The sequence below is a fragment of the Perna viridis genome, chromosome 8 (genome assembly GCF_037379345.1).
Source record: "Perna viridis isolate PV_CMFRI_1.1 ecotype Kerala chromosome 8, ASM3737934v1, whole genome shotgun sequence".
NCBI lineage: Eukaryota > Metazoa > Mollusca > Bivalvia > Mytilida > Mytilidae > Perna > Perna viridis.
In genome coordinates, this window is record NC_142452.1 from 24,635,857 (window position 1) to 24,662,917 (window position 27,061).

General features: G+C 33.2%; 1 protein-coding gene across 1 annotated transcript in view; it reads left to right on the forward strand.

Annotated features, from left to right (window-relative positions):
* Nucleotides 1-5,034: 5,034 nt before the first annotated feature.
* The window catches only part of LOC148609942 (uncharacterized), a 153,547-nt gene continuing 131,520 nt past the window's right edge, over nucleotides 5,035-27,061 (forward strand). Inside the window, exons 1-20 of the mRNA XM_088541550.1 lie at nucleotides 5,035-5,173; nucleotides 7,555-7,698; nucleotides 8,200-8,462; nucleotides 8,701-8,791; nucleotides 9,499-9,681; nucleotides 9,966-10,225; nucleotides 10,580-10,670; nucleotides 10,977-11,114; nucleotides 12,269-12,528; nucleotides 13,153-13,237; nucleotides 13,876-13,959; nucleotides 15,059-15,199; nucleotides 15,615-15,880; nucleotides 16,866-16,950; nucleotides 17,404-17,601; nucleotides 18,151-18,305; nucleotides 19,796-19,906; nucleotides 20,418-20,511; nucleotides 22,161-22,304; nucleotides 22,737-22,895. Of these exons, the coding sequence (XP_088397676.1) occupies nucleotides 5,122-5,173; nucleotides 7,555-7,698; nucleotides 8,200-8,462; nucleotides 8,701-8,791; nucleotides 9,499-9,681; nucleotides 9,966-10,225; nucleotides 10,580-10,670; nucleotides 10,977-11,114; nucleotides 12,269-12,528; nucleotides 13,153-13,237; nucleotides 13,876-13,959; nucleotides 15,059-15,199; nucleotides 15,615-15,880; nucleotides 16,866-16,950; nucleotides 17,404-17,601; nucleotides 18,151-18,305; nucleotides 19,796-19,906; nucleotides 20,418-20,511; nucleotides 22,161-22,304; nucleotides 22,737-22,895 (3,004 nt within the window). The 5' untranslated portion in view covers nucleotides 5,035-5,121. The remainder of the gene's footprint in view (nucleotides 5,174-7,554; nucleotides 7,699-8,199; nucleotides 8,463-8,700; nucleotides 8,792-9,498; nucleotides 9,682-9,965; nucleotides 10,226-10,579; nucleotides 10,671-10,976; nucleotides 11,115-12,268; nucleotides 12,529-13,152; nucleotides 13,238-13,875; nucleotides 13,960-15,058; nucleotides 15,200-15,614; nucleotides 15,881-16,865; nucleotides 16,951-17,403; nucleotides 17,602-18,150; nucleotides 18,306-19,795; nucleotides 19,907-20,417; nucleotides 20,512-22,160; nucleotides 22,305-22,736; nucleotides 22,896-27,061) is intronic.

Below are 27,061 nucleotides of genomic sequence, written 5' to 3' on the forward strand. Positions count from 1 at the left end.
AGTTCAAAAGTGTATGCACAATGTACCATGAAGTCCGTGTAAGAACGATTGGTTCAGAGTGCAGCGCTGTTTGTTGGTTTTCGGAGGCATTGATATCAACTTGGAAATAACCATCGCGGTCATTATTTCAGCTCAGGTCTGAAAAAAATTCCATGCAACTTTTGCAACTGAAACCCGTTTAAATTGATGTCGCTGAACACTTTGTCGACGGGACTAGCAGAAATTCGATTTATGATATGAAATAACAGCTAGAGATTGGCTTGAGAGCTATTTTCTTACATGACTTCCTGGACTATGGAAGAACGGAATTCTGACTGTTTATTTACCACGAACATTTGTTCAGCAACTTAATTTAAGGATAACACTAGTAAAGAGAATTTCGATGGAATTCTCCAGTCGTTTTGCGTTTTTTGTTGTTTTTTATTTTGTTTTTTTGCCCAAAAATATAAAAATATAATGCAAACACGATATGACTCTGGTTTCCGCTTTCTGCATTTTGCCAGTCTTATGATAAATTCATTTGGAATGTCTCCAACTTAAGTTTAAGCTATGATCTATTTCCTTCGTGCGAGTTATCAGGAAAAGTCCAAAGTTCGTCCAAATATTTGTGGAAGTAAACTTTGGTGACAAATCTGTGATCTGGGACCATTGAGCTTAGTTACAAAACAGGCATGGATCAAGAAAATTAGACAACAAGGGGTTTCTTGGCTACCATTTGCGCATTTTTGTCCAAATTTTGCACAAAATTAACATTTTCCAACCAACAAAAGGGTGCCAAGCCCATGCCCCATTCCTCTCCTACGTATCTACCCATAGCAATCTACTGTTTTTTTTAAATTGTAAGTTAATCACTGTTCCTTGACAAACTTAACCACGCTCGGATTTTGAATTAAATAAAGAACAGTGATTTAATCTTATTTCTCAAAAGAATGAACGCTACCTAATTGAGACCCCTGATTGTAAGAAATAAATGGTCGTGAAATATCGCATTGTATATATGTAAGCAGCGAAAAGATTCGATAATTCAAATAATAAATAATTGACACTTTTTCGTGTAGGAGATATCTCCGGATGCATATTAAATTTCCATTTTTGAAATAGGCCAAATTATTGACATAAATACACGATTACAAAATGTAGGTTTGGAACAAAGTCGCATTTTAATCCGGATCAAGAGATGTACAAAAAAGGAGACAGACTCGTTGTCCCAAAATTTCCTTGAGAAAAAATGTACATGTGCGTTAATAGTACACGAAATAACGAACCTCGTTTGATTTTTTATCGAACTTTATTGCTTTCCGAGCATTTTTCCAATGCTTTGGCAAAGCATTTAAGAAAAAAAAAATCAGTTTGATAAGGGAACCGGTTCCAAAGCCCCAACAATTGAATCATCCTACGAAGTTGCACAAATTGCAGTTTCGTCATGATTTGACCTCATTGATACTGAAAACACCATCACTGCAACACGATTAGGAGCAAAGCCTGAACAACATACCTCATCCTTTTTGCTACTTAATCAATACAATATAATAGTTTTCAGGAGAAAAGATGTTTCATTTACTGATGGTTTAGAAGGTTTTGGTTGTTCCTATACAGTGATGATTCTTTTAGACAAGTACCAATGGAATCACGACTAACTTTGTTTCTTCTATTCTATATAATATTTTATCTTCATACACAAGAAAAAATTATTTCTTACATGTTATTTTTCCGTAACTCACCAAATAGTGACGGAGGTCACGTCGATTTCAACTAAATTGAGTTTCTACTCGAGTTACGCGTGATTTTAATTTATTTTTTTTTATTTACATTTTATTTTTTAATGTGCAACACAGTCAGTCCTATGCACTAATCTAGTAAAATCTTTATAAATTGGTCGCCTTGTTATTTGTACATTAAAATCTATCGAGATAAGACGTTTCTGGGGCTGCATTAGACAGGCTTGTCGGTATGTATATGTTGAATGAAACACAATTTGTTAATCTATAATTTATACAACATTTATAACACCTTTGGTGTGTCGGACTGGCATGCGGGTTTCACTGTAAATTTCTAGGTAAAAATAATCTCAGTTTAACATAAAGAAATGAGAAACGAAACTTCAATCGCAGTTTCCGAAAATTTTAAGTCACAATTTATAAACTTTTGCGATCTTGATAACACACTTCAACAATAAATATGCAGTACCTGGTAATTAACAGTGAAATACGATCTGTGCGAAGTACTATCAATGAATACATAACCTATTTTATAACGAAGATCAAACAAAGTAAGATAAAATTCTAAATAATCATAACTCATGCAGACATTTGTTAATAAAGCTCTGATAAACTGTACTACCTTTTATTTTGTTTGTAAATTTGACCGTTGTTGTGAAATAAGTCGGCTTATTTAGAAATTTATTTTTTAAAAAGGGGGTCCAAGCTAATATTGGCTGATTTTGGTCAAATTTTGTTTAGAATTAACAACGTTTCAACAAAAGAGTCCGACTCCCAACCCCCTGGACCTGCGCTTGTTGATATGTCTTGAATAACCGAGTAAGATACCCTGTGTTATTTTAATGTTTGACCACAGGGGCTTGCTCCCACTATCATATATGCAGCCCACCAGTGTATAACCATACTAGTGGGATTGCATATATGATAGTGGGAGCAAGCCTCTGTTACATACTAGTGGGACTGCATATATAATAATGGGTTCAAGTCCCTGTGGTTTGACATTGTTCTGTCGTTCCTGTGGCTACTTCAACAATCGTGTTTTATTAAATAGAAGATGTGGTATGATTGCCAATGAGACAGTCATCCACCAAAAGACAAGCAACGAGCTGTTAAACTTTTACAGGTCACCACACGGTCTTCAATGATGGGCAAAATCCAAACAATAAAGCAATCTGTAAAAGGCCCTTGAAAAATATCAATGAAGCGAAATTATTCATAAAAGACGAATATGAACCTAATTTATAGAATAAAACGTAAAACGAATAACCATGAACAAAAAAAAAAAAAACAAAAACAAAAACAACGGCAACTGCTGGATTATACCGCGGTTCCTGGCTTGGAACAAGCACATAACGTATGTGGCGGTGTTAAACATGTTTTTGAGCGCTCAGCCCTAACCTGGGACAGTGGTGCACGGGAAATACAATAAAACGAAGTATAAAAATCTGTTGAATTCGGAATTAACTCTGGAGATCGATATAGAATACAAACACTTTAACAAATAAGACAAGTTTTATCTACCTCGAAAAATAACTTATTTGTTTCTGTAAGCAAGTTCAAAATCCAAAAGCAACTGATAAGCACACTTAGTTTACTCAAACAAAAATATCAATAAAAACACGTCCAACTGCAGGATTTAGTGAAAATATATCATTTAGTGTTCCAGTCTCAATACACGACAATGTTCATCAAATCATATGTACATGTATAAAGTTTATCGCATAAGGATTCTGCATTTATAGCCAAATTTATTTGCAACTTTTTTTTAATGAGAAGCAAAATTAAAGAATGTTGACAAGATTTCAATTTTGATGAGAGTCACATGGGCCACACAACCTACATGACAGTCTCGATTTCTTTGGTCAAAGGTTTTGCAAAATTAAGCGCGTATCAAGCGAGAATTGCCCTGAGTTTAGGTAATAGGGTATCAATAAAAACAAAAACAATGCAAGCACGCCCTGTCCTATAAGAGATAGAATCTAATCCTCATATTGGCCAAAAAATGAAAGCTTTGAAAGTTCAGATATCATGAAAAAAGGCACAAGCAAATCCACAGGGCAAATTTTTGACTTGGTACAGTTACGTATGAAAAATCCAGGATATTCACCCTTTCCTAGTTCTTTTAGTTACTTAAAAATATCTAATTTTACAAACTTTGCCCTGCTGTCTGTTTATATTGTAATATGCCAGAAATAATTAACCGTAATGGAAGTGCTATAAAACCTAGTTTTTAATCCACCATTTCCATGGGAAATGCCTGAACCCAATCATGTCCAACTTTCTATCCGGTTTGCCTTGATATTGCCATTTGTTATACGGAGTTACCATGACTATTTCCTATTGTAATCAGTTGTTAATTTTGTCATTACCCTTCACATACTTTAAAAAAATATCAAAGATCACTGTACCATCATGAATTTGTCAGTCTAAATCTGTAGTAACTCTCCTACTAGTTTCTTTACATATAATGATGTTACCATAGAAACATGAGTCATTTATCCGTGTTCGTTAAATTCAGTTTTCTGTGCGTTTCGTTCTCTTGACTGCCATGGTTTATTTAATTGTTTTGGTCTTATTGTTTTGGTCTCAACCTACATGTATGTATTAATATTATGTAAAACCTGTAGAAACTGAGTCACTGAACTGAAAAAAAAAATGTGAGTAAAGACAGGTGTTTGGTTTAAACGGGTTCAAAATGCATGTTTTTTTTTCACATAGACTTCAGAAATTGGTTGCATGGTTTGGGCATGTCAGATTCCCGTTTATTTCATGGTTTAGTTGTAAGCTTTCACTGCGTTAGCGAAAAGGCGTTAGGAACATGTACTTTTTATCTCGCAGGTTAGGACATGAACAAGTTTTAAAAAATCGTAGCATAAATTTTCGTCATAGCTTGTTCTTCACCATATTCGGGTGGGGATGATTCAGGAGTCATCTCTTATTATTTTTTTGGCAAAATAATAAAAAAGGGAAAATACTAGCCTGAACCCTCTTTTTTTATGAATTTCTGGATCAGAATCCCCTTTTCTTTTACAAATTTCATGATTCCCCCATGCTATTTCTCTATTTATGCTTGGGTAATATACCGAATAGCTTTTTTGAGAAAATCAAAATATTTATGTAATCTTTTACATAAGTCGAAATTCAATTTGTTTACACAAATGCATATCAGTAAGTACAACGAAGATATACCCGGATTTAAGTTCGCCTTGCGATCGACCCCTATCTTAGGACCTTTGGCCGTACGAAGATGTACCGGTTAGATTAGAAACGATTAATTAATAAAACTACCGGATTGTTATCTCAAACTCGACTTTTACTCAAGCACTCGCTGCTTAGAGTTAGTTGTTTTGTAGTTTGCAATACTTTGGGAAAAAAATTGATGTACTTTGCAACAGGATAATAGATGAATTTGCATTTTTGTATTTTAGTGTCCGTTTTGGTAGCCGGTATTCCGGGTAAGTCGAACCGTTATAATACTACACTGGATTTTGGATATAGGACGCTTCTGAAAACTTTGCAAACTTTTTGCAAGGTTCGAATCTGGAAATGTTGAAAGTGTATGTGGCAAAATACATTCCTCTAACTTTCAACATACTCGCTACGATATTGTAGCTCATTTGACATACATGTACTCTGTTCTGGTGGCCTGCTACAAATAGGTCCACTCAATAAAGCAAAGGCGCAATCTCCATTATGATTCACATCTTGGTGAGTTCAGAAATTTCATGCATTTGCAATGATGTAAATGATTTTGAAATGCTTAAATATCGTTTGAAATGGAAAAAAATTAATTCAATGTCGAAGATCCTAAATCACCTTGAAAACAAATTAAATGCACAGCTTTTAAATCTAAGTTTGGATTGGGTAAAAATTTGATCTTGAACTTGGTTATTATATATTTATAATATTCTTTTCAAAGTTAAAAGTAAACGAAATGTATTTTTGTCTTGCGAAAACACTCTAATACGATAATTGTGTGATAAAAAGCTGCAACGGGGAATATATGATCGCTCTGTTATGACTTATGGGACGTCTTTGTAGCTCAGCCAGAACAGTTAGTGTATATGCCAAGGGTATATACTACCGTAGCTAACTTATATGTTGCAATTTGTCAATACGTGCATTTGAACTTTTCGTTGAAATCGTGCAACGTGTATAACTAGGTCATTATCATTAGCTAAACTGAAAGGTGAATGTTGTTGGAAGGACACAAAATAAATAAAAACTCGAGGTTTCTTCTGCTTTTGATTATTGCAAACTGATGAAATTCGGAACCGTTCTTATTAGTATGAAGACGTCGGCCATAGTGGGTTCTAATGTGTTTGGGGGAAAATATAGAATATTTCATTTGAAGACAGTTTTTAAACCATAGACAAGTAATATATACTGAATATTACATGTACATGTCAAAACCAGTATCACTTGTCGTAACAACCAGAGACTCCTATATTACCCCAAGGGCCACCGGTCCGCGGGGGTCATATAGGTCGAGGGTTGATACTGCATGTGATACAGATTTTAACATGTCGTGTTCATTATTTCACTATATTTCAAGTATGGTCTGTGAAGGTATGCGATATAGGTCTAGGGGTGTGATATAGGGTAGACGATATAGGGTTTAAACAATCACTTGTAATGCATATACTAGTAGTTCAATTTCATGTATACTAATTATATAAAAAGCTTGTTATTTTATAGTTCTTGAATATGAATATTGAAGTGGTAACCGACCACAGGATGTGTTTCATATTTAAAAAAATTGGTGGTCACCTCCTATGTTTAAATAAAAAAAATTAAAAGGCATCCATCACACATTGTAAATTCTCTCACACCTACATTTCCCAATAGATTGAGAGATTAACAAAGGTTGCAGGAAGAGGAGGTGACCACCAATTTATTTTTTTGAAACAAATGCCCGTGTAACCGACCAAGAAATCGTTTTCCGGAATATATTTCGGAGTTGTAGTCGTCATCGTTTATTTTTTTAAACGCCTTTGACATTTGTGCGGGAAAAACAAACAAGACAAATATTGGTTGACTACTATTGAATCTTGTCGTTCTGCGCGATTTTAATTCAATTATATTGCTTAAAATAACATCATTCTTCTTAACCAATATAGATTTTTCTTACAAACTCCTGACGTTCCTTCCATAAATTGTGGTTTCTTGAATTTTACTCAATCATCAAACGTCGATGTTCACTTCATTGGTTTTGAAAAATCCGCATTCAAGTGTGAAGATTTTAAGCTCATGTTGACCTAATATTAGATTTCTATGAAATATGTAGGATAATGAAATCCTCAAATGATACTCTGTGCGAGACCCGACTGGGTAGTCAATTATGCCTTTTGGGATTAGGTAGTCAGGGATGTTGAAAAACCTTTCAGTCAGTCTCAAATGATTCATGTTGGCTTTCTCTGGCATGTAGAGTTAATTACATGTGTACCACCCTCTGTTAATAGAAAACTTTTTATTCACATGATAGAGTTGTCCCAGATATAATTTCTTGCTGAAGTTGTGAATTTTGTCAAGTGAATTGTGCTCCAATTTTACAGGTTCAACAATTATATGGATTATACCTTACGCAGTGTCAATAGAAACAATACAGCCCAACTTTCTTACAAATTGTGCATTATATATCAGTCAGACTCACAGAATGATAATCTAAAGATGCTGTACATATGACTGTGGGTCGACCATTTGAAATGAGTATGATTTAATGTTAGTTCAATTGAAATTCTACCAGACAGGCTTTCCTGAATGGTTTTTACTACATGATGATGTCTCTGTTATCGTCATGTCTAATAACTAATTGTATGCCTTGTACTATTTTCAGCTACCATCGGACAGAATCTCAACTGCAACTTTGATAATGGATTATGTTCATGGACGCAAGTGAAAAATGATAATACTGACTGGAAATTACAAAGGGGACCAACCAGTACTAGGAATACTGGTCCTTCTGCGGACCACACTGGGAGTAAGTACTGGAACCGTGGATAATCCCACATTAAAGTGCAAGTTTCCAAAGATCTGTGGAAAACATGTTCTTGTACATGATTATACCTTTTTCCCTTTTTAAAAAAATACAAATATATGCATACTCAATCACATCTTTGTATATGTGTAAATGTACAATAGTAACTAAGACCAACCAGTACACACCTTATCAATTTTAATATTAAAATTGTTCATTGCATATGCTAAGTTTGAGGCTTCAAAACTAGTACTTTACAATAAAAAATATGTAAACTAGTGGTTCAGAATAAATGAGTTCTGTTTTTGTAATACTGTATGCTGTATTTTTTTTCTTATAAGGTGCTCTTCCTACTAATCAATGAAAATCAAATTTTTTTGAAAGGGATTTTATTTGGCATGTTAAGATTTAATTTTAGAAATCTCTGTTACATTATTGCACAAATTCAATGAAAACTTTTCTGCTGTTATGTGAATATTCAGATGACATGAACTCTTTTTTCAGATGGACAGTATGCCTACTTTGAAACTTCTACTGGAGGCAATGGCTACAAGGCCCAGCTGATCAGTCCTACCTTTTCTACAACCAGAAACCAGCCTAACTGCTTGACTTTCTGGTACCATATGTATGGAACCAGTGTCAACAACCTCAATGTTTATCTCAAGTCGGGGAACAATCTTGGTAGACCAGTGTTTACAAAACATGGTAACCAAGGCAACAGGTGGAGTCTGGCAAAAATTAACATCAGGAACAAAAATAATGTGAAGGTGAGAGTAGCTCATGAATTTTGTTGCTTGAACATTGCCAGATTTCATATTTTTTTTAGGTTTCAGGTATAAAATGCATTATATTTAAATATGATTTCATATAACATACTTTTAAATGCAGTCTTATTAAATCTAGAAAAAAACACAAAAATCAACAAGATTTACAAAGCTTCAGAAATTACCTTTCACAGATATTGTATTTCCATGTAAAACTAATAGTTATTGCTATCTGTCATAGGTTGTAATAGAAGCAGTTCGAGGACGTGGCTTTACTGGTGATATTGCCATAGATGATGTAATGTATACGTCCAACAAAAACTGTCGTTCTGGTTAGTGAAATAATACAATTAGCTTTTAAAATGATTTTTGGTTCTCAGACACTTGCAATATTTCATAAGGGTCCTTTGGAGCCAAATGAAGCTACTCAGTCTTTCTTGTTACTCTGGAGAAATTCCTCGTATTAACTTGTGGAATTTAGATTAGATTTTAGTGCAACCTGGTAGATGAAACTTCTTTGATCCCCTCATCACTACCGTTCCATCAAATAATTCAAGAAGAAATTCTCCTTTCTGCATCCTAGGTTATTTTTCAAAGTAGAGGAAATGGCCAAGTAGTTCTAATTGCTTTAGAGCTACTAAACTAATTTTTGGAATCTGAACCCCCTTCAGAACTAGAGGATTTTTTAAGTTTAGGAAGTGATTGGAAATAAAATTCTTGAGAATGGGCCATTTACTAATGATATTTAGAATTTAAAGGGGCTCATCTTTAATATTCTCTGTTTAAGTTTCTGTTTTAATTACACATTTTCAGCTGGAATGTGAAAAGTAAACCATCAAACCCCAATCTATGTTTATGGTTTTCAAAGGACTTCAGAAAATGTCTGGTTTTGACAGGTTTCAGGTTTATTCAGGATTCTGTTAAGACAGATTTCACTGTACATTGAAAAATACCTTACATTGGGTATAAAGGATTATATATATATATATATACACACACACACATTTGAGGAATTAAATTCAGTTAATGTTTATTTCAGTTTCTGGTACAACTGGGAGCACCACACAAACAACTCCAGTAGTTAACTGTGGTTTTGAAAGCACCACAATTTGTGGATACACACAGCTTAAAAATGACAATTTTGATTGGTCAAGAACGACTGGTACAACATCAACTGCAGGAACTGGTCCAACTAATGACCATACTTATGGCACACCAAAAGGTACATTTTGTGATGCTGTGAAATAAAATTTAAGCTTCTGCTGATAGGCAGTTGATGATTATTTTTTTCTGATCAACTGTGAAAATATTAAAAAAAACTACTGAATGAAAAGATCTGTTAATTTCTCATAATTATTTTTATCTCATGTTTTGTACATTCTTATTTTTATCTCATGTTTTGTACATTCATTTGAATAGTAAAATTTTCAAATGTGAAAAGTCCTTGTACTTGACATTTATTTGAAATTGAAAAATAAATAATCCTGATATTTGCTTTTTTTTCAGGTCATTACATGTACATAGAAGCTTCTGGAAAGAGAAGAAATCAGAGAGCCCGTCTCATGTCTCCTCAGGTGACCCCCAAAACAGACAACTGTCTCCGCTTCTACTATAACATGCATGGAGCCAATATTGGTTATCTGAATGTTTACATGCAAGTAAATAATGTTCTTGGTTCTCCCATTTGGAGAATGAATGCTGAACAAGGCCAGGACTGGAGATTAGCTCAAGTTACACTCAGAAACAGAGGGAACAGACCTTATAATGTATGTCCACTTGCACATTTGTACATGTAGTTAAAGATTATACTGTCAGTGTTTGTTAGTTTTTTTTCAGTGTACTAATTTTGTTGTTTTTCCATTTTACTAGACAAATTGATTTTTGCTAATTTACTATTTTGTAAACTGCAAATAACGATTACCATCAATATGTTCATTTGAAGGAATTCCTGAAAATTAAAGACATTTACAGTACAGTGCTTCATATCTATTCTTCGCTGAAATATGAAAGATATGAAATATTGTTTGAAAAGAAATATATTTAAAGGGGAATATTTTGGTTTTTTTAATTATGGAAACTGTCACTTGATTGACATTATAACAATTGTATTTTTTCTACAGATTGTATTTGAAGGGGCGAGAGGAAATTCTAACACAGGAGATATTGCCCTAGATGATGTATCCATGGTTTCTGGAAGATGCCCTGCCACCGGTTGGTGTATAGATACTCCTTTAAATGAAAATTAGGCCAAAACTAACAAATACTATTTTTAAAAAAAGATAGCTGATGCATTTTCTCGCTTTGTTCATTCTGAAACCGATTTAGATTTTGTTTGGTGAACTGTGTGATCACTGCTATGTTTCATATTTCAATTATTTAATTGGTTCAACAAGTAAGTTATTACCAATCTTTCAATATATGAAAGGTTATTCATAATTTAACATGATGGAAAATATCCCAGACAACAGTGTCCCTTATGGAGCATTGACCTCATAAAATTATGTCTGACAATTTTAGGTTCATGTAATTTTGAGAAGGATTTCTGTGGATGGACTAATGTTGCATCAGATGATTTTGATTGGACCAGACACAAAGGGTCCACATCAAGTAGGGGTACTGGTCCTACAGCTGACCACACACTTGGGAATAACAATGGTGAGTATTATTTTGTCCTAAAACAGTTCATCAGGGTTAATTGATAACACTTGTAAGTCTTGTTTGGTTACACTGAACTGATGATCCTGCTTGTTAAAGCAGATTCCACTTTTTATACTCCTTACTTGCAATATAGGGATAGGGGTGTCTGTCCTTCCTTTCGTTAAGCAGAGGGGTCCAACCTCTTATCCATTACTTCTCCGACACCACTGAATGGAATTTATTGAAACTTCCACACAATCTTTATTACATATTCCCATTGTGGATCTTTTAATTTAGATTTTTATCCAAATCAAGTTGGGGATTTCACAAAGCAATTATTTATGAATATACACAGGCAAATATTTTTCACATGAAATTTATGTTAATCGAGCTTCACATGAAATTCATATGAAATTCACATGAAATTAACATGATTTTCATGTGAAATTCACTAAACATGATTTTCATGTGAAATTCACTAAACATGAATTTCATGTTAACATTTCGTGTGAATTTCACGTGAAGGCTCCATTCACCCGAAATTCACGTGAACTCTGTCACTTAGTTTATTTGTTCAGTTCAGGTGAAAATCATGTGAAATAATTTTCGCCTGTGTAGGGATATTGCCACAAGAGCCTCAATACAACAGACAGGTACATGCAACTGTAAATAAACCTACAGTATATAGTTGTGATAATAGTATAGAGATTAACACTACTTAAGTGTCTGTCTCTGTAAGAATCAGGCAGTGGGTGAAACATAGTATTTAAAAAAAAAACCATCATTTTGATTGTGTAATTTGACTATTTGCACCATCAGAATCAAAGGAAAAGACAATATTTTCCATATATGTAGGTGCATTGAGTAATAGTTTCATTGAAATGCACTGAAAAATGAACATTTCAAGGGCAGATACTTTGTGAAAAATCTCATTTTTCTAACATTCTTTTGAAAAAGTTTTGAGCAAAGCCAGTGATGCTGAGATCAAATAATGGTCTTTTCTAATAGAGAAAGTATCCTTGAGAGATATTACTATGTCAGATCAGTAGGACATGCATGTTTCTAATTTTTTCTCATTTTGCCTGATTCTTACAAACACTTATACTTAAATTTCTTGTTTACTTTTTAGCCTGTGAAAAATTGTCTATTACATTTTTGGGGATTTTGGACAGGTACATATGCTTACATTGAAACAAGTGCCCCTAGAGCTCTGAATGACAAAGCTCAATTGAGGAGTGAGACATTTAGGAACAACAGAGGCAACAAATGTTTACAGTTCTGGTACAATATGATGGGGCGGAATGTTGGCACTTTAAATGTTTACATCGTACAGAATAATATTAAAACATTGAAATGGACGATAAGTGGACAGCAGGCTAACCAGTGGAACCAAGGAAGACTACCGGTTCCTATCACAAGAAAAAGTTTTAGTGTAAGTATTTGATACATTGCAGTGAAGTGGAGTGTGTTTGTCACATTAGGCAAGGTCAAGTGAAACAATTTTTTTGTTTGCTAAAAGGATGAAATGACCAGTAAAAGTCAGAAGATAATCAGAACATAATGTCCAGTAAAATATAAAGGCAGTTACTTAACTGGGCCAAATGTCCATGACCTTTTGAAACACTTGGTTACTTTGGGAAAATGTTCCCAAAAAGACAACTGTGTATATGATTTTATTCTGGTAGAACCATAAGTAATGGTATAAATAAATTAGGTCAATTATTGCTGTTGTAGACTTGTTCCTAATTTTTATGAAAAACAAATTACAGGATAAAAGTATTATCAATAAATTTCCGTTTGTTGTTCTGTTACTGGAGGACAATTCATGATAAATATAGTGGTATTCATCACCAATTTCAATGCTTAGAGAAAGTCTTATGTCTGATGAATAATGATGCAATCCTAAAACAGTCAACATGGTTTGAAAACAAAAGCTTTTAAGAATAGACCAGAACACAGAAAGACTGTTTTCTCTCTTTTCTGTGCTTGAAAAGATTAAGAATTCCTGTTAAGCCATTATGGCATTATTTTAAAAGTGTATGATTTTAATTTACAGTTCCTTGTTGAAGGAGTACGAGGAAATGGAGCTGCAGGAGACATAGCTATAGATGATATAACAATATCTAATACTAGATGTTCAGGTATGGCAGCCTTCTACGGTATATGTTAAATTATAAACTATGGGAGATAAGCAAGCATAGCAATTTAGATGAAATGGCTGTGTTAGCCGTAGAAGAAAATTTGCATTAGCCACACTGATATAGTAACATAGGTGTAGAGAAATATTGTGGCTAATGCCCACTATGTTGTAATAAGCCATCCTTAAAATTAAATTAGCCTCATTCAAGCTGAACTAGCATTTGGTTACACGGCTACCCTCCATTATTAACACAGAGTGGACTGTATACTACAAGTAGTGAACTTGTATCTTATTTGAAAATAATTTCAAGTTAGTAACTTGGTTACTTTAGTAAGAAATTTGTGCAAGTTATGTAAATTTGTAAAAACTGAAAAATTTATGTCAAAATCTTCAAGTCAAAGAATGAAATGCACTCTAATCTAATCTTTCTCCTTGCATTTGATAAAGTGAAATTAAGCTAAAATCTGAGAAAATATTTTTTCAATCCAGAGTACATCTGAAAGGTTCTATGAAATCAATATTCTAAGACCAGCTTGCTCAATTTTTTTATAGTGTTCTGCATAGGAAAGGATCAATTAGTTACATGATTCAATCAAAAACTTTTATTAAGAATGTAAGGCTATGAAATTTTTTTTTTAGTGACTCCAAGTTCAGCTGTTGTCAACCAAGGATCCACCACACCTACTGCTGGCACAACTCTTAAAACAACACAGACACCCACAAGTAGGTTTTTATATGGTGAATAAAAAAGAATGAGAAATATTTTTCCTAAAAATTTTTTTTAAAGTTGGGAAAAATACCAGAGTTAATCTGACTAAGCTTCAGGAAAGAGTAGTCAAGGGAACCTAGATTCGAGCTGTAATCAGAGGAATATATTCCAAGGATAAAAACTAGACAAGGAAAACAGACACACACAACAAAGGGAAAACAGACACACACACACGGCAGGGAAAACAGACACACACAAGGCAGGGAAAACTGACACACACAAGGCAGGGAAAACAGACACACACAACAAAGAGCATGAAATAACTAAAATAACATGTACAAACAAAAGTGAAGGAGCAACCTGGACTCCACTAAAAACTGGGAACATGGACCAGGTGCACAGGTGAGGTAAGTGTCCTCTGCTTTTCCAGAAACACTTGAATTTCTCATAAAAATCAGGAACTGCTGAGACTATACCCCTTCTCTTACTGAGTCATATTTTGCAACTGTTTCTGTTTAGACCAGTAGTTTCAGGTTATTAAATTCTACTGGTGAATGATTTGTTTTTAAGAGAAACTTGAAAAATGTGAGTTGTTGTTTTTTAAGCAATTATTTTTTCTTGTTGTATGTATTATTCCCCACACAACAAGTGGAGAGTTGGAATCACTTTGTCTGTCAGAATTTGGCACAAATTATCTCAACTCCCAATACTGTGAAAGTATTATTATTCATGGGGTACCAATTTTCATGGTTTTAATGGGTGGACCAAAGCACAAAATTTGATTCCCAACAAAAAGAATATTTCAATTATTGTGTATCTTGCAAACCACAAATTCACAAACTTGTGTTTTTTACTTAATCCACGAAATTTGTTATCCGTAAATTCAATTACCTTCACAGTAAATGGATTAGTTTGGTGTGAAGCTTAATTAAGATGGAGCATACATTGTAAGCAATTTAGTTTGCTGTCTGATATGTGGGACTATACCATTTTTCACTACATCGAACATGTGAGTATACTTAGCACAACAGTGCAGTTTACATCAACAGGCATCTTATTTTTTGTGTAATATCTGCCTTGAATTATTATCCAAATGCTTTAATTTTTATTTAGATGGCAGGACTGTGACATGTAGTTTTGATGCTGGTTTTTGTGGGTGGAGCCAAATGAGAAACGACAATTTTGATTGGACAAGAAAAAATGGGAGGACCTCTTCAGGTGGAACTGGACCAACCAGGGATCATACAAGTGGAAGTAAGTAAATCATTTCAATACAATTTTAATTGTTATCCAGTTGATTATTGTATTAGATTATATTGACAACAAATGACTGTGACTTATATATACATGTATCTCATCAAATGTATAACTGTCATGGTTAAAAAGCAAGTAATTTATATTTTGTTCAAATACTTTTTTTACCTCAAAATCTCTGTCCTATGGAATTCAGTGTGTTTAACTATATATAAAGGTTGGGTTTTATATGAAAGTATGCTCCATAACAACAGATATTTTGGTAATTTGAATTAAGTGAATTTTTTTATCAAAATTGAGAAAGGATAACTATTTATGAGCTAATTTCTTGTTTATTCCTTTTCTTTTGAAAACTAAACAATAATAAATTTGAGCAAAAATGTGTTGTCATGGATACACTTTGTGAAAATTTCAGGAGGTTCATACATCTATACTGAGGCATCAGCAAGAACAATTAACCAGACTGCCCGCTTACAGAGTATGCTTGTCAAACCAACCAGACAATCAACAACTTCCTGTTTCTCATTTTGGTACCACATGTATGGGACCAACATTGGGGGCTTTAATGTTTATATTCAGACTGGAGCTTCCATGGGGTCTCCTCTATGGAGTAGAAAGGGATCCCAGGGAAACCGCTGGAAAAATGCCAAAATCACCATCACTCAAACTTCCCAGTATAATGTAAGTCTTTGTAGTATAAGCATGTTTAGGTAAGCAGCTCTGGTGCAGATCCATGGAATGGCAGGTTGGGTGTACTCCCACTTTAATTTGAACTTATACCTGAAATGCTGATTTTTTTTTACAAATTCTACCCCCAATATATGTCCTTGCCTTGTTTCACTTACACCTTTTCTTACCATACCCTAACTTTAAGTCTTAGATCTGTCCCTGCAGCTGGATTCAGGTCAATAAACTTTACGCTGCAATGCAAGTCAGTGTACTTAATCATTTCTAATGTAATTGTTATATTGGTGATTATAATGATGTGTTAAAGTTCCAAGTAAATTTTTGATTTTGTATTTTAAAGGAAAAGCTATGTTAAACAGGAGAAAAACTGATATCATTTTAGTCAAACTTTTCAATAAAACACCTGTATGAGTCCTTCTGTTATTGTATAAACAATATTAATGTAGAATTTGTGCTGTTAATTTCGGTAAATATTTAGGTTTTTTTTGTATAAAGATGGAGGTTCCCCATTTTTTTAGCATAAATTTTATTCTTCCAACCTAGTGGTAGAGAATGATTGATTGATTGATTGTTGTCCATTTAACGCCCAGTTTTACATATTTCTTGTATGTCATGAAATAAAAACGAGAATGGGAAACAAGAAAAACCACAATATCCCCCAAAGCTGTAAATTTTGCCATCTACTCAGAAAGAAAAGGTGGTCAAGAAAATAAAATGCTCATCTAAATGTTGTTTTATGCTAAATATTTTAAGGTGATGGTATTTAGTTGGTTGAATTATGCCAAATGAATCAAAACTGTCAAACAGTGGTTACTTTTATGTTTTACCTTTGGGTAAGACTTGCATAAAATGGTAACTTACATATAGCATTGTATAGATTTGATATTGTACCTCTGGTAAGACTTACAAAAAATGGTGACTTTATTTTATACAAACTTTATACTTCATCTCTGGCAAGACTTACAAAAATCTTTTTCAGATTATTTTGGAAGGAGTCATAGGTAATGGTTTCCGAGGTGATATTGCCGTTGACGATGTTAATTTATCCAACGGAGCATGCACAGGTACTACAACTCTGTATTATTCAAAAAGGGTATTCTAGAGAGCTTTACTCTAGAAACGCAAAACTATGCTTATTTTATGAAAAATTTTCATGAATCAAATGCAATATTCTGTGAATTGGAGTTGGTTTGATTATTTAAGCTATATCCTATGTCATGATTTTTTTTACCTAGTGAAGACAAAGTGCTTTTTTTTTCATTTAAGTAAATGTGAGTCAGAGGTCAGATACTTTTTCAGGTAAAAAATGTATCAATATTATATTTTGTTTAAGTTTTAAAAATTCAGAGTATTTACAGTTGACCGCTTTGTTAGTAGTGATCGTATGAATATATTTACTGATTTTTGTAAAGATTCCATATTTTCTTGGTTAAAAAGATAGGAAATAGTTGAAAAAAAATTTATATTTGCCTTTAAACTTCTCCACAAGATACTAAGGTAACACATTCTAACAACAGGTCAGACGAATGCTCCAGGAGCTTCAACTACTGTACCACCTTCTGGAGGAAGTGTCAGGTCATGTGACTTTGAGAACAGAAATTTATGTCGGTACACTCAAGACACAACAGATAAATTCAATTGGAGTTGGAAAACTGGATCTACTGGTTCCTCAGGAACTGGTCCTTCAAATGATCATACTTATGGAACAAGACGAGGTAGTCAATTGTTCCTTATCCAAATGCCGTGCATTTTGTAATAGATTTCAAATTTTGAAAAATTTTGTTCTCAGTTATTGTACTGTAGCTGGAAATATCAAAGTCATGTAATTCAGATATTATTGCAAGGAATTTTTACATCAGTTACATTTATGATTTTCTTTTTATTTCAACATTATTGATGTTTTTTCACCTATTAGATACAGTAGTCCATCTCTGGAATAGCCCCCTGACCAACGGCCACCAGTCTTATGTGACCACATTTCAATTGCATTAACAACCTGTTATGTAAAACGACTCCTTATAAATGGCCACCCCTCAAACATGACCAGCAGTCATGACTTTTATTCAAAAATGAAAAAATCTTGCCTTTCGTATCTGTCTATTTTTGTTTTCTTCTGGTATATTGAGTTAAAAAAATGTAATGACTTGTTTCAAGTTTTTAGTATTATTACATATATGATAAGCTGAATGGGAACAACATAATTTTAATTCATGTATTCAGTTATTGTTATAAAGTCATATTAATCTGTTTCAAAATATATTTAGGACACTACATGTACATAGAGGCATCAGCACCCCGTAAACCTGGAGACATGGCCCGATTTATTTCCCCCAGGTATAGAGACAATCAAGATATGTGTGTACAGTTTTACTATCACATGTATGGAAGTGGCATTGGAACTTTGAATGTTTACACCAGGGTAACTTATCAAATACTTAAATGTGATATTTTTGTAGTGAATAAAATTTTCTGCTTTCTCATTAGACAAAAAATTTCATTGTGACAGCAAAAAATAGTGGTCATCTTTACATTTCAAATTCCACAAAAATTAATAACATGCAAAAATGAGTTTATATGGTAGAATCTGTAAATGTGAGCAACAATAGTAATTTAATATGTTTACGTTAATTACACATGAATTCATTAAAGATTTTGTGAATATTAAGACAAATTTTTGAAGTGATAATGCTACAGTTAGTAATATTTACAAAAAAAAATGTTCATGGCTGTTTCTCATCAATATTTAGGGTGCCTAATTGCCCATTTTTATCACCTTATCAATAAAAGATAATCAAAACAGTATAGGTACCTCCCTCATATTTTTTTCTGCCAATAAAAAATGTAGAAACACCATCATCACTTAAAACTGAAAAGAGATTTTCCACACTGTCATTGATATTCATGATAAATTGTAGGAGAACCAAGAAGTTAACTACAAATGGCCTGAAAATGCCACTTATGTCAATGTGACAATTAAATATTCAATTGGAACACCTCAGTCTTTCTAGTTATAAGAAAGGAAAACCTCGGAGGCACTAGGCAGATAGATCTGTCCGGAATTCGACTAATCCAATTCTAAAATTATAGTTAAACTGGTTGATTTTTTTACCATTTCTTTTTTTCTTAGCTACTTGCTTCACGCCCAAATTCTTGGAAGAGTTGTTTTTTATTTCTAGTGCTATCCAACTAAATTTTTTAACACCACTTAATGGATAGAACTACTTTGATTCACATATGACTACAAGAAGAAGTTATCCTTTCTGCATCCCAAGTTATTTTTAGAATAGCGGTAATGGCCAAGTAGTTCTCAAGAAGAAATTCTCCTTTGCATCCCAATTTATTTTTAGAATAGCGGTAATGGCCAAGTAGTTCTCAAGAAGAAATTCTCCTTTCTGCATCCCAAGTTATTTTTAGAATAGCGGTAATGGCCAAGTAGTTCTCAAGAAGAAATTCTCCTTTCTGCATCCCAAGTTATTTTTAGAATAGCGGTAATGGCCAAGTAGTTCTCAAGAAGAAATTCTCCTTTGCATCCCAATTTATTTTTAGAATAGCGGTAATGGCCAAATAGTTCTCAAGAAGAAATTCTCCTTTCTGCATCCCAAGTTATTTTTAGAATAGCGGTAATGGCCAAGTAGTTCTCAAGAAGAAATTCTCCTTTGCATCCCAATTTATTTTTAGAATAGCGGTAATGGCCAAGTAGTTCTCAAGAAGAAATTCTCCTTTCTGCATCCCAAGTTATTTTTAGAATAGCGGTAATGGCCAAGTAGTTCTCAAGAAGAAATTCTCCTTTCTGCATCCCAAGTTATTTTTAGAATAGCGGTAATGGCCAAGTAGTTCCGATTGTTTAACATTATGTTAACGTTATTATGATTTTTTATTGTATTTCCTCACATTTTATTATGATTTTAGACTGGATCGCAACTTGGAAGAGCTGTATTCTCCATGAGAGGTAACCAAGGCAACCGTTGGCAACAAGGAAGTTTTAATATACCAAGTGTGACAGCTTCTAAAAATTATAATGTAAGTTTCTTGAAAGGAGGTAAATGCATTGCTAGCCTTCAAGAAAAGGTAGATCATAGACCTGGTTTCATTTAAAAATATTTGCAATTTTTCAAGAATTTTCTATAAATCTTCCTAAGCTCATACTTTTATTTATCTTGGCCTGGATTTGCCATGTTTTTCATGAATCTTGTCTTAGGTCAAATTTTGACCAGTCTAATTGATGTTAAAAGTTTTATTAAAAAAAAGAGTACTCAAGGGTTGGAGGAAATTCTATATGATATTTTATGAAACGTAGGCTAGATTGCTTTAAACTTTTTTTGTTTTGAAACCATATCTACAACTTCGATCAGATCTCAACAAATATATTTTTATACCAGCTCTTTGTTATGGGCTACTGTAATGCTAGTTTCTTCTTTACAATCTTTTCAAACTCATCATTAAAATGTAAAAAATGAAGATAATTCAGGAAATATATGATCTGTTGTTTTTAAGAGTAATCAATGATTTTTTGTTTTGATTTGTTATTTAGGTTGTGTTTGAAGGAATAGTGGGTACTAATGTCAGAGGTGATATTGCCATTGATGATGTCAAATTTATAGCTGGACAATGCTCAGGAAATGATGGTTGGTTTAAATACATACAGTGATTTTCCAATTTTTGAATTATAGCTAAAATAAGGCTGTTTCCCAATACCAAAACTATGATTATTTCCCCAAATTACCCACTAAAATTCCCAAATCCTGCTATTGATTTTTTTTTCAATATGACATGTCAAGTCTGGGATTACAAAATAAAGTGAATTTTCTATTTTAATTTCAAAATTCACTTTTCTTGTCGCGTTTGATCTTTCATTTAGAAAAATGTCAATTTTGGGACTCATCTATAACTATTGAATTTAAGATTATGAAATGATTGGAAATGTTCTGTAAGAAACATGTATTTTGCACCCAGTGCAGGTCAGGGTGGCAAAAGAATAAGCCTGCAGCAGCGCTAAGTTTGTTGTAAAAGGCGACTAAATAGTGCTCAGAACCCTAGCTGGGGGCTAGGCCGCTTGCCCACAGAGCAACTGGGTTGTGTGCCCCAGGTTGCATGTTAAAGAACCCTACTGTGGTATTCTCCCGGAGTAGGAACCATAGGGCTCCACCACAGGAGGCTAAATTGCCCGACCTTACCCACCTCTATTTCCAGTGGCAATCAAAATTTGTCGACCCCATTACCCTTGTGTCCCATCCAATTTTTCATTTCATCATCATTTCATGTTCATTTTATCATCCACTTCATGTTCATCGCCTGAATATAGCTGAAATATTGCTGCTCGGGCGTTAAACCAAAACAAACAAACATGTATTTGGCTATTGCTATTTTTGACAAATATATTTGAAAGCAATTAAATTTTGAAAATGATTTATGGGTGAAGCTGTTATTTTCATTTCCAGAAGAATTAAAAATCTAGGAAAATAATTATTTGTAGCCAATAAACTGGTAGAAAATTTTTAATAATTTTTTTTCACCATTTTTTTCATGCTCTGACTTCACCTCTCTGATTTTTTAAAAATAGTAAATATTTAAATATTTAAAAAGTTATTAAAAGCTTTCTGCTACATACCATATATTTTGTTTTTATACCATTTCAAATAATTTTCAATCATATTATTGTATGACGCTGTTAGCTTTGGTATTATTGTTGTCAGAAGACATCTGGTTTCTAGACAATAAGTGGAGTATAAGTGTATAGGTCTTTATGAAGTTATAAGACGAGGTGTCATACCTTTAAAGAAAAGGCTGGGATTGATTTTAGGGGTTATAACTTATAGTGTTAGGAATAAGGGACCAAAAAGGAGCCAGAAACAGTCATTTGCATTATGTTCTGATGATAACTTGAATATAGGTGGTTGGATTTCTTTGACATTGTACCACAAGCCGTTTAGTAATGAAGGCCTTAGAAGGGGGCCGCTTTGATTCTGGTCAAATTCTTATCCTGTCTAAAATATTTGATCACAATCAAAATTCAGAGCTGTATCAAGCATGAATGGTGTGTCCATACTTGCTCCAACTATTCAGGGTTTGGCATCTATGGATTGTACCAACCTGCATCATGCAAAGCTTTTTAATATTTCTTCATCAAATTTGGGCATTTTGTAGAAAAAGTGACAAAAAATTTAAAAAACCTCCAGCACCATTTTTGTTGTAAATGTCCTTAGAACAAAAAGGTAATCCTGTATTTTTGAATGCCTTAATACTAGGACATTGAAAATATTGATTGATTGTACAGGTTCATGTGACTTTGAATCTGGAGTGTGTACCTGGACAAATGTTGTTGGAACAGGAGACCAGTTTGATTGGACAATAAACCAGGGAGGAACTTCATCAAGAGGAACAGGACCACAAGCAGATCATTCACTTGGAACACCTCAAGGTAGGGAAATTTTTTTTCTCTCTTACAAGTGATTAAAAATTCTGTCTCATAGTTGTATTTTTTTCCTAGTTGGCCAAAGTACAGAATTTTTGTAATGGAGGATGTTTCAATTTTTTTATGTGGCTATCTTTTTACTTTATTCAGAGTAGATATTTTCCCCAGTGGAGCAAGGTGGTATTAAGTGATCCTTGTGTACTTTTGAAACCTTCTGGTGTCCTCTGATGGTATTTAATGTTTTTTGGATTTAAATTATACACTGGTGCAATTGTTGCCATATCTATTCTTTCTTCCATACTTAGGGAACCATTTTTCTTTTTCTAAATACATCATACGACAAAGGAGATTAATTAGTACAAGGAAGATTTTGTTGTACATTTCTGTGTTAAAGAAACTCTTTATATGATAAAATAATTACATCCCTTTGTGTTTCAGGACATTACATGTACATAGAGACTTCAGCTGGTAGAAGTGGAAACAAGGCATGGCTTGTCAGCCAACCATTTACACCAACCTCTGGAAAGTGTATCAAGTTTTGGTATAATATGTATGGTCAAGCTATAGATACACTAACGGTATATGTCAGTATACCAGGTAAGTAAAGTGAGGAGACCATGATTATACAATACATGTATTGATAATGAGAAACAGCTGTGTACAAACTGAATTTTGTAGGCATTATTAGTAGAAAATTTTGTACGAAAAAGAGCAAGCAACAAACAAAATTATAGTTTAGGTTCTCAGGCCCGCACACATTCGTTTTCAGGTCACTGCATTACCAATTTTATTGTATTTTCTTTAAAATGAAATACCGGAAATGCAGTGCAATTCTGGAAAAAAAATCCTGGTTATGATCTGCTCTTCATTTTCGTGTCACTTCCGCATTCAGAATTCTCTTTCATTCAGACAAATTCTTGTATTAACGATTCTCACCTGTGTTCTAAAAAGCTATTTTTGGCATTGATAGTAACAAAATTGAAAAAATAGATAAATAGAAATGTCTGTAGTGTCATAATCATTTGGCACAGACCCACTGTTATACTGCCATTGACAAACATTGATGGATACTTGTAAGGTTCTATGTTTCTTTAATTATTTGAAGGTGTCAAGAAAAAACTGCACAATGCAAAGGTGTCCATGGCAATTTGTAAAAACAAAAACAAAACAAACGAATGTGACCCAGCTAGTATAACAAATAAAGTTGCATCAACAATCCCAGTGTTTGGGCATTACATCAGGTATTTTTTGACTGACAATAAAAGTAGTGTCGAAAATAAATCTTGCCCTCCGTCAATGGCTTCATGTTTAAATGACCTGGCATCAAGTTCTGCCGAAAATAGTACACAAAAAAATAATGACACATTGAAGAGAAACTTATGACATCCATCTCATGAATGCACGAAAGTTATCTTTGCCCGCACCATATGCTGAAGACAATAAAATCACAAACAACAAACCAGCAGTATACAACAAAATTATCTACACATTTGGCAGTGCTGGTTTGGGATTCACACCGATGAATATAAATGAAGGCAAGATTTTATAAATGCATTAACAGACTGCCTCTGGACAATTGACTCCTACATGGAAATGTTGCATGACAGATGCTTTACTGTGCTAGGTTTATTTGAACAATTGATTGGTTACAGCATTCCCATAAATCACAAACACAAGGGCTAACCGAGGAAAAAAAACAAAAGAAATTAAGAAAGTGAGTTCAGCAAATAGTTCTTTTTTCCATTCATTTAATGAATATTGATTTGTGTTTGAATTTAAACTTGTTCTAAACTTGTTCTATTATTTACATGTCAGTTAAAGTTTGAGATTCAAAAATGCCTCCCTCATTTGATTTTCAGCCAATGAAAAGATTTAAAAAAACCCTCTTTCATCTGTTTTTGAAAAAGAGATGGCCTGAGAACATAAAAATTAGTGTTATATGACCTTATAATATGTATTTTCGGTTTGTATCACTTAAAACTTGTACAAATCTTCAGCCATTGTATTTACAATTGTTTAAAATAAAGAAATTCACAAAATGTCAGTATGAACACACTTATTTTGGTATTGAAGGGAACATATTTAAACAGTTTCAAACAACAACAACAAAAATTTCAACTTAGGCTATTAGTGCATTTCCAATTTTTAAAAATTACTTATTAGAGCATGTCAAAGAGCCATGACAATAATTACATGTGACATTTTTTGCACTTTTGAAGGTCTACAACTACCTTTACATTTGCAAGATAAGTATCCCTGCCCACAAGCTTTTTGAAAGTTTGCAGAAAATATCTATAAAGATGGAAATATGGCCATATTAATACCGTTTACAGCCTTAACTCGTTTCATGCTAAGATACCCTACAAATGTCCCAACAGAGATGGCAAGACAATAGCTATAGTCAATGATCTCTTCAATTACACAAAATATATATACATGTATCTAGGATCTGCACATACAGATAATACATATTTTGAATAAGGAAGTTGAGTCATTCACAATGAAGGGCTGAGGGTTTTTTATATAAAAAAAAACGGATGTAGGTTTGCATGCTTAATCCTAAGGCCAAGAAAACATATCTGTTTCCTGCTACCCTACCCACCCTAGTTTTTTGTGCCTACACTAAACATTTTATGGCCATTTGGTTCAAGCACCATTTAAGTCTAGATTGCTTCCTCATTTGCTAAATGTAAAATGTTTTTCGAAGAATGAAAGAATTTTCATACCTGCTTACCCAATTTTTTTGTTGGTAGCAGGAAACAAGATTATTTTTTTGCTTAATATAATTATATTTACGTAGTTTATCATTTGGTCAAGTTGTTATTTAAAGATTATCTTAACACTAAATAGATTTTAACATTGAGGACAAGCAGTTGAATAACTCCAAAACTACATAGACGAAACATAGGAAAATTACCAGTAGATTTAATCTATATTCTATAAGTTGAAATACTCAATCAAAGTTTTGATGTATTAGTATTTTGTAACATGGTTTTCTTTTAAATTATGCCTGTTGTTTCAATTTATACTGTTTTTATCAATATCATCCTTTTATTCTGAATAATAGTACTTTGATTTTATTAAGTTACATGTATCAAGTAAGTCCACATTTAGAGGAATATGTAAATTAGAAATAAGTACGTTAATGAACAAAAATGTTTGGGCTGATTTTGATTGGACATTTGAGGGTTCCTACATTATGAGTAACAAAAACCTTTTAAGTAGCAGTCTCTGTAAGAATCATATGATTACCTGATTCTTAGCTGGAATGCTACTCAAAGCTGCAAAAGAAATTACATTTAAAATTTACCTTTGATTAGTTATCTTCATATCTTTTGCATTCCAGAGACTTGCATGACATCAAATTTCTTCAATATATGAATGCCTGTCATGACCTTGTCTATAAGTTCATTAATTTTGTCTTTGTTGAAGAGAACATTGTGCTTAAAAGTATTATTTGTAGATAGTTCCAACTTTTCTTATTTAAGTTTATTCTGCAGGTCAACCATTCCTGTAGTTAAATCCTCTCAACAAACACTGAACTAAACTTCTTATGTTTATATGGCAATTTTATAAGAACTGCTCACCCTCAAAATGAATGACTCAGATTAATCACACAAATGAAACTCACCAAATAAATATTACCTAAAGCATAATATGTTAAATGGTCTTCTACTTAGATATAGGCTGACTAATTGATAGCTAACCCTGATTAACATGTTAAAAACCAAACACTTAATTTTGTACAAGTTTTATGAGATGTATTTTTTGCTGATTTTGTAATAATTACAATTCATATTAACAAATATCATAAATACGATGATTGTATGAACTGAAGATATAAACTATAATTATACCCCCCTGCGAACACAATTTGGGGGTATGTGGAAATCTTATTGTCTGACTGTCTGTGTGTCCGTCTGTATGTGTCACAACTCCGCCCAAAATCTCAGAACCATAACTTCACTTAAACAGCTCAAAGGATTTTTATCAAATTTTATAAGATGATTGGGCATCATATGTAGATGTGCATGAAGGAATATTGTTCTTGTCTCAAGACTCTTAAAGGGAAATAATCCACTTTACAAGTTTTACATGTTAAATCCTTGTAAGCATAATGCCACCTGAATGGCTAAAGGGATTTTAATGAATTCTTTTTTACGAAAGTTGGATATCATTTCTATATGTGCATAAGGGAATAAAATTACTCCAAAGGGAAACAACTGTAGGATTTTGCATGTTAAAACCTCAGAACTTACCTCCCCTTAAAGGGTTCAAGGGATTTTGATGAAATTTTATAGGAAGGTTGGGCATCATATGTATATGTGCATGAAGGAATATAAGTACTGTTGGAAGATACATCCGAATAGAGATAATTGAACTTAATGTTTTACATTTAACCAACTCCATTGAAGTGGTATTCTCTTTGTGAATTTCTGGTTAGCAGAAATTTTCATACTAATTATAATGTGTAAAAAAATGCTACTTGAACTCAACAAGTAAAAGGTCAAACTTCTCAGTTAACCTTTTAGTTTCACTGATGGAAATTGTAACAGGTTTTTATAAAATTCTTTGATTATAGAACATGATAAAGGAAAACAAAGCACATCTTGTAGTGTAATGAAGTCAATCTACTTGTACACCACTGTTGAAATAAGGCCTAAAAATTATGTGTTTCTGGTCCCTTCCAGGAGTAGGGTTGGTGGGTAGGTTTTTTTTGAAAATTTATAAATGTGTACCAGTCACTAAGGCTGGAATTTCTT